This window comes from Varroa jacobsoni, unplaced genomic scaffold, assembly GCF_002532875.2.
Source record: "Varroa jacobsoni isolate VJ856 unplaced genomic scaffold, vjacob_1.0 scaffold_560, whole genome shotgun sequence".
Taxonomy (NCBI): Eukaryota; Metazoa; Arthropoda; class Arachnida; order Mesostigmata; family Varroidae; genus Varroa; species Varroa jacobsoni.
The window spans coordinates 133,176-143,509 of record NW_019213462.1 but is presented as its reverse complement, the minus strand read 5'-3'; the positions used below and the strand labels follow the sequence as shown (position 1 = coordinate 143,509).

Below are 10,334 nucleotides of genomic sequence, written 5' to 3'. Positions count from 1 at the left end.
CCAAGTCCAAGACGCGTTCCTAGTAAATAACAGGTATTTTTTTTTAGGGCAAATAATAGGTATGTCATGCTTTTTAGATAGCCGGAAACGGACAGGAAATACATTTGTCAAGAAATAGCGTCTGTGTTTTATGTTGTGTTACGACAACATGGTTGTTTCATTAAAAACTGTCTGAATAATGTAGACGAATGCGTTCATGTCGTTGAAACCGACATCTCATGGTATAGCATCTGGTATAGATCTGAATCTAAAATGGTTACTTTTTTCCTGTTTTTTTTCTTATAGAACTTTGGTAACTTTAAAGTAGACTGTACTGTGATTAAGCGAAACGCCTGCTAGGCAAAGGCACACGTTCGGAATAAACTGGCATATTTATAGAGGGCACGCTAAACGGTGTACATTGAGTTTATTCTCGAATAGTCGAAAAGCGCCGACTTCGAAAAGCGGGTATATCTACCCCGCTCCACGCATCCATCTAACAAAGAATATGTTTGTAGTATTGGTTGAGCAATAAAAAAATTCTAGTTCAATCCTGTCCCCTTTTATGCGAATACAAAATTGCGTATAATAATGCGATGATATCCTTGAATCGACTCGGGTTTATTTCAAATCTGGGATGCGGTTCTTACCCGAAAGCGGATTCAACTCAGAGTAACTAGGAACTGTTCAGGGTTTTGTCTTTGAGCGTGTGTAATGGCTCTGATATTATCTGTTTGACTTTCCTGTATCTAGGTTTGGCCGAAGGATTTGACCCACGTGCGCCTGCTACAGTTCTTTTCGCCTCGCCTGCCCTCTGCTGCGAGATCGTGATAAGTATGAGTTTGTTAAACGTGAATAGTTTCTAGGGCAGAAATGTAACTCGTGAATTAGAATGCCAGCAAAACGTTTTCCCATGTTTTACGTCTGCTACTTAACCCGGCTGCCTCACAGCAGGAAATCAACCGTGTTTACTCCACTCCTAGACCATCCGAAGCTTAGCACGTTGACACGTTAACTACCGCGCTATCACGAAGCAACGGTAGCAGTACGCTGTAAAGTGGCGCTTTCAAACGTTCCCGCCGCACAATACAGGTCCACCTCTTGCCTTCGTTCATTCTTTTGCCCTCAGCACTTGGCCAACGGCAGTGACCCTCCAGTCTCTCATTGAGCGTTTTGCCTCTCTCCCCCTCCTTCCTCCATGCGCTCCGTTGTCGGCAGTGGGAGACAAAATCACGCTCTATGGCTTGCAGGTCTAATACTGATTGCTGCTGATGTCTGACTCATCCATACATGTTAAGTTTGTTCATGAACAGGATCCACAACAATAGCAGCTTTGTCCCTGCCGACAAATTTATTACTAAACTACCACTACTATTGCGATTCTAGCAGGAGCATCACCGCTGGATCAGAACAGACGCGGCGTTGCCTCCGCAGAGAGAGTGCGTGTCTGCCCGCTACTGCTGCTCGCGTTGGCTGTCCATGACCGTGGCCAAGCCCCGTAAACCGTTCGGACTACGCATGTGTAATTGTGGGTTCCATAGAGATAACACAACGACGAGTCAAGCTGTTAGGAAGAAGACGGAAAATAGCTCCAGCGACTGGTATTGGCTTCTGCGACATTCGTTCAGCATTAAACGAATTGCCGTTCCAACCGTCGCCGCCACTGTCGGTAAATACACCTGCTGTTAATCGAATGACGTCGGCTATACGGACGACAGCAACTTCGGCGTAGAAGCAATCCGTGTCGTTGCGCGAAATTTTTCGAGAGGATCCCATTGCTCGTATGACAAGGTTCGCCTTAACGTTTGCCGTCTCAACGATGACGACGATTAATACCAGCCCGGCTTCCGTGTCGGCTCCTAACTCCGTCTCTTTCACAGACTCCGAACATTCATTCTAAAAGAAGCGCATCTGTGAAGAAGGCCACTACCCACTGTATTGCTACTATTCGAAGGACTAGTGTTTTTCATATTTGAAAAAAAAAAAAAAAAACAGGCAACCGTTATCACTATCGGAACCCCGTTTGATGTCATTCACGGAAACCGTGCATCCGCCACCACGAGTTTCAATGATTCCTACGAAGGTTAACTTGCTATTGGTGTTTCTGACTGTGTTCGATTAGAGGGGAAAATAGATATGTCTATTACTTGGCCGCACTGGTTGTGGCATCAGTAAGATCGACAACGGCTCGAGGAATATTTACGGTAGAATCAATCAAATTCGTTATAAAAGCCGCAGTAATGTCATCCGCGGGCATCCTCGCCTTCCACAACTGTGACGGTATCAAAGTGAAGGCGAAGGTAAGTTAGATATTTTTCGTTATCATTATATCATACCGTTACATATATACATATATACACATTATATCATACATATCATCTACCGTTACAAACAATGCGCTATCGTTACTTCGATTCGATAATCAGCATCTAATACTAGACGTAGAAGAGGGTCAGTGATAAAGACGTTTAAGGTTGAAAGTCAAAAAATTGGATCGCCCCTTGTTTTTAAGTGTTCATGGCGTATATCGGGGGAGGCATACATTTAGTACAGACGTTACAACATAATCTATGAGAAGTCCACTACCCTATTTATCATAACTTACGAATCACTTATTTATACCATAACCACTTAGGTCGTTTTTTTTTTTTTTTTTACAGTACCAATTTTTTTCGCCCTCACCATTGAGACTGATACGATACTGAAAATGGGTCATTTTACTGCTGCAAAAGGTTTTAGCCCAAGGCCGTTACTGCGGTGACCAGCAAATCACCCAATATATATCAAGGGGAAATTGAAATAAATTAGAAGTAGTTGACGACTGACGATACACGGCATAATAGAGTACAATACGAGGAAGACAACAGCACATCCTTTGCTGGCTTTTATCGTAGCTATCATTATGTACGTGCAATTAGTATACCTTGTATTATCATATACATCAGAACGCGACACACGGTGATAAGGGAGCGTACGTTTCGCTTTCTCGGCCGAAGCTGTCGCGGCAGCAGTTCGCAGACCCAATAGCAGTGTCAATAAAAGGGTAACAGCGTTAGTCGCCGTCACTTCGGCATAGGCAGGCAACTGAGCTCGCGAGTGCATCAAACGGGCTGGGTACGAACGAAACGAGTGGCAACGACCATGCATCAGCAGAGGCAAGAAAGTACCCCGTTTGTCTGCCGTCTGTATGGGGATGTATGTTAGCGTATGATGCTTAGCTACTTATTGTAGACTTATAGCAATGTATACGGTAGGCGGATAAATAGGTGCTCGAAGTTCTGCTGCCGTGTGGTTTTGGCAAAGAAATTTTATAGACTGTACACATGTAGAATAGGCCTTACGGAACGTTCGTGTAAGACGGGTTCTAACCGACATAGATGGCATAGACTAAAGGAATACATGCACAAGTGGCGGTCGCTGTGGCTTTGTATCGACGACTCATGCTTTGCCCGGTTTCGCTGCTGCGGTGGATCCTTTCGGCTTCAAAATGCAGACGTTCTTTATCCGATTCAATGTAGTAATGAGTAATAATGATAACATATGTGCAAATGGGTAAAAAAGAGGTATAATATGATTTTGAGTCTCCGTGTGCTTGAAGATATCTAGACGAAGATATTAGATGCTATAGCAAACGTCGTGCCACTGTAGAAATGGCACAATTTTCTAAAAGAACGCGTGCGATGCGTACATCATTCAATAGATTTATTTAACTTAATTCTCTAAATTCATTGAAAACAAGCTTGGATTGAGCTCGAAAATGCTAGTTAGGGCTGCATATCGAATGATGGTAGTTATAGGTAGCTAGGATATCTTTGGATGATGTACTCATGCACACACATGTGGATATAGATGAACAGATACGGTGAATACACCCGGCTGAGTGACACACAATTAACCTCTTTGGCGCTCAAATCTGTACAAATACACAATGCTTGGTGTGATTTTCATCATCGAACGTCCCGTAAGTTGCACACTATGACAAATGATATACTTTCTACTTCGCCAGTTCACAGATTCTGTTTCGCCCCCATGCAGTCTAAGTTACTGAACTATTCTGACGAGATTGCCCCTCCATATATCTGGTTTGATCTGCGATGAGCTTCACTCGTCGTGGAATATAGCAGTTTCACCGATCGAAACCGCAATTGAGGAGTACAAATTGTGGTGTCGCTTAAGCCTTAAGTGCCGCTTGTTTAATGGCCTTACTTGTCTATGCCGGCCAGTTGCTCAAATCTGAGAAGACGTTTCTGTTCTGTGCCTTTTCTATCCTGCTTTTGTTGCTCCGCCAGCAGCGGCATCATCACCACTACTACCAAATCACAGATGGCTATCTCAGCCTATGGTGCCATTTAGGTCTAACAACCCGCTTCTGAATTGTTTGTCCTCTTGCTCTTTTGGCGTTAAGTGACTTCTCCACCTTTGATAACTAGGGACAACCTTAAGAAGCACGCACGTGCTGCGCGGTCGTGCAGTCTGCCTTTTTTAGTTTCGCCTTTTTGATGATTAGACCTTTGGATGATTTTGCTTGACGCATCGCCATATCGTCGGGCTTTGTCTTCTGCGTCCATTTAGCAAGTAACGAATAAAGAGTTCAATTTTTAGTTGAGCACGTAGTAGCTACCTTACGTCAAGCCGATCTAACAGACCGTCGGTCAAGCGCTGGCGATATCCTTCATAATCACTCGAGAGATATGATCCAGTGTAGCAGTATTGTGGGTGTTTCGCTGCGCAATGGAATAAGCCTAGTGCTTGGAAAAAAATTTGGAACCGGAAACCGGCAGTGACCGGCTCAAGCAAACGCAAATGGATGGATGCGTTCTTGAACTTAGGAATTTGTTTATGGAGTAAATTACCGTAACTTAGTATTATCTAATGCAAAGATTGTGGTGCATATACGTAAATGCAAGGATGCGAAACACATCCTTTCGTAGCAGCGCGCAGACTAAGGTCAGGTGGCGCTTGTTCAGACTGGAATCACCTTGTCAACCGAATGTCGCGACGTAAAATACCGGTGTTCATACAACAGGTGAGGTTAGCTAAAGCTGGCTTCGATCCGGCCGTCTACAGACAGTGAATGAGAGCATTTGTGCTATTTAGCCAAAGATAACCTCGAGTGTAGTCATTTAAAAATGTATGCCTACAGGTATCTTTCTAGCTCCTTTAGCGGTAGTTCAAGTTAAGCTACTGGTTCATTGCGGTTTTCAGTTTATCTCTGCGTATTTTTCAATCCTCTTGCTCTCGTTCACTTGAAGAAGCTCTTTACTAGACGCACATAATCCTGTCCGTTCTATAAGGGTTTTTGTTTCTTTCAGGGTCATTTTTCTCACTTCTGTGTGTTATCATTTTGCTCTCATCGAGCAGAGGCGGTCACTAACGGCATAATGAGAATGCGTCTTTGATCAACAACGTTCGGCCGAACGAAATAAATACGTATCTGCTGAGTGGGCGCGACGTCTAAATGATCTCTGTTTGATCGACCAAGTAAACGAAAAACGCGAATTGATCGACTGAAAACAACATAAATTACACTTGGACGTGTTAATTAATTCAACTATGCCATAGTTATTATGTGTGCTTTAAAATTACTTAGGTGACTGTTATATGTGACATTCTAGCGAAATCAACGAGCCGAAACTGTGTGTTTAGAAAAGACGAAAAATAGCTTTGGTGAGAGGCGAGCACCATTTTTGTAAATTCATGACTTGAAAGTTTAACCTCCGTATATATTCTTCAGTAAACCTTGGATTTAAATAATTTTTTTATGAACCCATGAGAAGATTTGCACTGTTTGAGCCGTTCGTGCAGCCCGGTCAGATGAGCGGTTATCTCTTGATAATACGATCACGGTATAAGTCACACTCCCATTGCCGTCATTGATTTCATCATCAACCTAATGATGTATCTTTCCACCGACAAAATCGAAAGTCCTTGAGGTCTAAGTAAGCGAAGTTTTATTCCAGTAATTCTGTGTTATTAAGCAATACGGAGTTCGGCGTGAAAGGCTAGTGAAAATCTGCTCATGTAACGTAGATGTATGCAGTGGAATCTGCGGGTACGTCGATGGTTCGATACATCGTGACATCCCTTGAAGTCAACTTGCGAGCTCATTTGTCTACCGACGAAGTTTTCAAAGGCCGCAGACGATACAGTAGGTTGTGGTAGGAACTTCCTAGAACAACACGAACCACGCGACAGATATACAAAGCTGCTCCTCTGGGGCTTTTTGGGATCAGAAGTAGCACAAAACTCCCAACGACGGATAACGAAACGATTGCGAAGGAGCCAGCTTGTATCTATACCCACCTGTCTCAACAAAACATTCGACTGATGTTTTTCCCAGTTTTGTCTATGCAGTACGTACCGATGACCACGTGCTACCTTGCTGTAAATGGACAGGTGTAAATTAAATTCACCGGCTGTTAAGTCTAGTAGCCCGTTTTGCAACTTTGTACTCTTGGGCTCATTGTTCTTTGGCTCTTCAAGAGTATTTGGACAAAACATCATGACGAAGCTAAGCCCGACGACTTTGACGGATTCGCTTATTATCCTGACGGTGCTATGAAAATCATCAGATGTATTGTCAGCGGTAGAGTTGCGTAAAAAGGTCACACGCGTGTTAAGAAGTAAAGTATGTTGTCTCATTATTCGTTCGAACTTTTGATCGGTAAGTGACCTAAGCGTTCATGCTAACTCCAAACGACCGGTCATTGACTTTGAAGAGCTATCTATACTCCACCGTAATACTCCAGGTAATACCTATCGATCGACTTAGATCATAGGTGCCAGCTATCGAACCATTCTGGCTACAACTAGTGATCAACAGTAAAATGATAGGGAAGCTGAAAGGTATTTGGAAACATTTCCGGTATTCGTTCCCTATTTGTTTCTCGTATAATAAGTAGTACATAAGAAATGCAAATTTAATTTTTTCCCAAACACAATAGGCCAGAAAAGACATCTCATCTGATACTGGTATTGTTCAACGACATAGCATATCTAGACCCGTTCTCATTTTTCCCGCGTTTTTTCCAGGCGGTTTTATTGGGAGTTGGGATGGATCAGCTCGTAAATGTTGTTATCTGTTTGTAAAACTCATTGTCACTGAGATTCGTCCTATTCTTCCAAGCAAATAATCTGCTTGCTTGGAAGAGCACTTTTTTTAGGCTTCGATCGACGCTGATATTTATAGGGTATACGTAATCGCGGTCTAGTTTTTTTCTGCCTGTCAAACCCATCTATGGAACATTTAAAAATTAGAACATAAACTTTTGTTTCACCCAAGGCCTAGCGTAGATCGAAATTGATATCATTGAAAAGCCGGGTCACAATATCTCGTACTTTTTAAAACTGACTTGCAGCATTAAAAACTCTGTCTGTTGACAAGGCACAATTACTAAGCAGCATATGGAAAAAAAAACTCCTGTCAGCAGTGTTCGTCACTACAACGGACCCTAGGGCAAATGAACGACAACAGAACGGAGAGACTATAGAGACAAACGAAACAATTGTGAAGGGCAGCTTTTCCCGCAATCCGAATATAGAGTCTGCAGTGATGCCGTCACTTTTCGCATGCTGAACTTCTAATTTATCTATTTTTAAAGCAATAGAAATTAAACTAGTATGTCGACTCAGCTTGATGATCTGAGGAAGAAAGGGTTTGATTAAATCCTAACGTGTGCTACGGCCTCTCCTTCCGAAAACGGATAATCCATGATCATAGCTAGAACTAGGCCATTTTTAGTGGTATCTTATACAGTGATTGGTACAGCGTCGCTATTCAACTGTGCATGCTTACGTGTGCGTAAGCGAACGTGAACGTTAGCGACAGTCGCCATTATACATCGTATGCACAAACCTTAGTAGATCTGTTAGACCAAAGTAGATCTGTTATACAGCATAACATAAACTGATGGTCTGTCTAGTTTAGCTACCTTTACTAGAGCCTGCAGAACGATTATGAAGGCGTATATAGCTAAATAACATATGCAATTGCCGTGACACCAGTGCGAGCAGCGGCGCGGGGGTTGGGGGCTAAGACATTATTATGGAGATCGCCACTACCGGGGAAGAATGAGATTAACCTAGTCCTACATCGAAGCCAAAAATCAGAAGCAGCTGCTGCCTCAGAGCAAGTCGGTGATCTAAATTTAGATCTCAGCTGCAGATGTAAGTCTATATGATGCTATTTATGAAGGGCAGCAACATAGACAGGCGTATATGTGCAACAAACACACATTTGATTAAAAGACCGACCTTTAGCGATTGGTACAGCCATTGTCAGTCGGTTTAATAAGCAATAATAATAATAATAATAACAGTCAGTAAAGAGATCGACGTAAATACTGCTGGTGGTAACTGTGAAAACGGCAGAAGTTATGGAGGTACTTACAATGACTACGAGAACTTGCATGAAATTATCTAGCAGAAGCAGTACATAGTATGTGACTATTTCTGTTGTAGTGGTTACGCTCTGTTTTGTGGTGCTGTCCGTCGCCAGCCTAAACTAAATACAGGAACCTAACAAGAAAGAAAGTTCAGGTAACAAGATTTTTTTCGAGACTAAACTTTTTTGTTTGTCGTGTCGCCGAAAAGTGTCGTGAGAAATATATAAATGCAATGAACATTATCGCAATTAATATAATCGGATGTTGAGCAAAGTATCAAAAATATACTAAGCGGAAAAATCTAACGGCTTACCGACTTTGCCCACACGTGCGTGGCGCTAAAGGAACGAAATCAACTGCACGTAGAACCTCCTCGTTCATCGCAGCCTTAACTTGTGCTTCTAACTTTTTAATATTTGTACAGACAAAGTTTTTATCAGATTTCGTTTTGCTAATTGTTTTCGATAATTGATGCTGCTGTGTCAGCCTCTTATTATCAAGCAACATTTGTTTGAGTCGCGCTTGAACTATTTATCAGTTAGTAACAAGAGTAGCAATAATTGTCATATTAATCAGGCGTTTCTTTCTGCCAACTTTAGAATAGTCTTTTGCCTTTGATGCTTCCTGCAGCGGAAGAAGCGCGATCATTTCCCTTGGGAACAGAAGCATACTGTTGTTTCAGCAGCTGGTCCCCGTTCTTCGCGTCTACAGAGTGGTACGACTGTTGTAAGGTAGCAAAAATCGACGCACAGATCATACAACTACGTTCTACTGGACAGTTTCTACGGTCCGTCAACAGCCAACGCCGACGATATGACGCAAGCTCTCGCCATAAATCCGCTATGGCTAGCTATCACAATAACACTCACATACGTCATACAAAGTCGTTGCACGATTAACACACTGACTGTCACAGAATGGGCCTATCTAAGGCCAGAGGCGTTACCTGAATATATATTACCCGTATATATGATTTTTTACCATAAGAATACAGGTATGACCCTAGCGCGTGTATTCTTATTTGCGTCAATTAGGTTCAACCTATGATAGTAGTATTGTTTTCATATTAGTTTAATGCGGTTAAATGACGGCGGTTTGCTGGCTCGAAGTAGAATTCGTTTGCGTGTTCGGGCTGACATGTTACGATTAGTGGTCGATTGGCTCATTTATAGAGGTAATCGCTGCTTAGTGTCTGCCAATTCCCATTTGCATAAATGTAACACATATATATGTGTTATATAAACAAACATATAAATAAAGTGAGGGTCTGTTAGCGTTTCTTTGTGCCCTTTGTTTCCGCCTCTTCTTGTAGCTCAGTGGCGATGACCTGCTGGTACCTTTTTCTGTCAAACATACATACTATATACTTGTACAAGCGGCGTACTGCAAACTTGCTTAAACAGGTCCACTTTTATCTCGACCACATTGTTCTATAGTAGCTTTTTTACTTAACAACAACTACTACTACTACCGCCATTACTGCATGCATTCGAGGACTGGGGTTCGGACGTCCACTCGCTCGTCCTGTTAGTCGACCTTTTCGTTTACTTCTGTTTCTCTCCTATTCATTGAGTATATCTGGTACTTCCGCGTGTGTTTGACGGCTGGTCGTGAGCTGTAGTTGGCTCGCTTCATTGTTATAAACGCGGATACCAATCCACTTTCTACTAGTCGACGACCTTCTCCCCGCACTCGGTGCTTTGAGGGATCAAGTCAGTGGGTAAATAGCAACATCAAGCTGCTTTCATCTGATTCTGTCGCTCAGAATTTATTTGCCCTTACCATTCAGCCTCTACACTTTTCCACTGCTCGCTAGCATTGCATAGCTTTTCAGCACACGGACGGGTATGACAAGGTGAGCCAAAAGGTTTGTGATCCCACGAGGCGGGAGAAACGGGTACTTGAGCTGGCTTGCCTATGCTATATTGTCCTTTGACAGCTAAGGAAGGGAGTACAGTATCGTCGCTAGTC

General features: G+C 42.7%; 1 protein-coding gene across 1 annotated transcript in view; it reads left to right on the top strand.

Annotated features, from left to right (window-relative positions):
• Positions 1–1,144: 1,144 nt before the first annotated feature.
• Positions 1,145–10,334, top strand: part of LOC111261471 (TBC1 domain family member 25) — a 34,424-nt gene continuing 25,234 nt past the window's right edge. Inside the window, exon 1 of the mRNA XM_022835000.2 lies at positions 1,145–2,279. Within this exon, the coding sequence (XP_022690735.1) occupies positions 2,220–2,279 (60 nt within the window). The 5' untranslated portion in view covers positions 1,145–2,219. The remainder of the gene's footprint in view (positions 2,280–10,334) is intronic.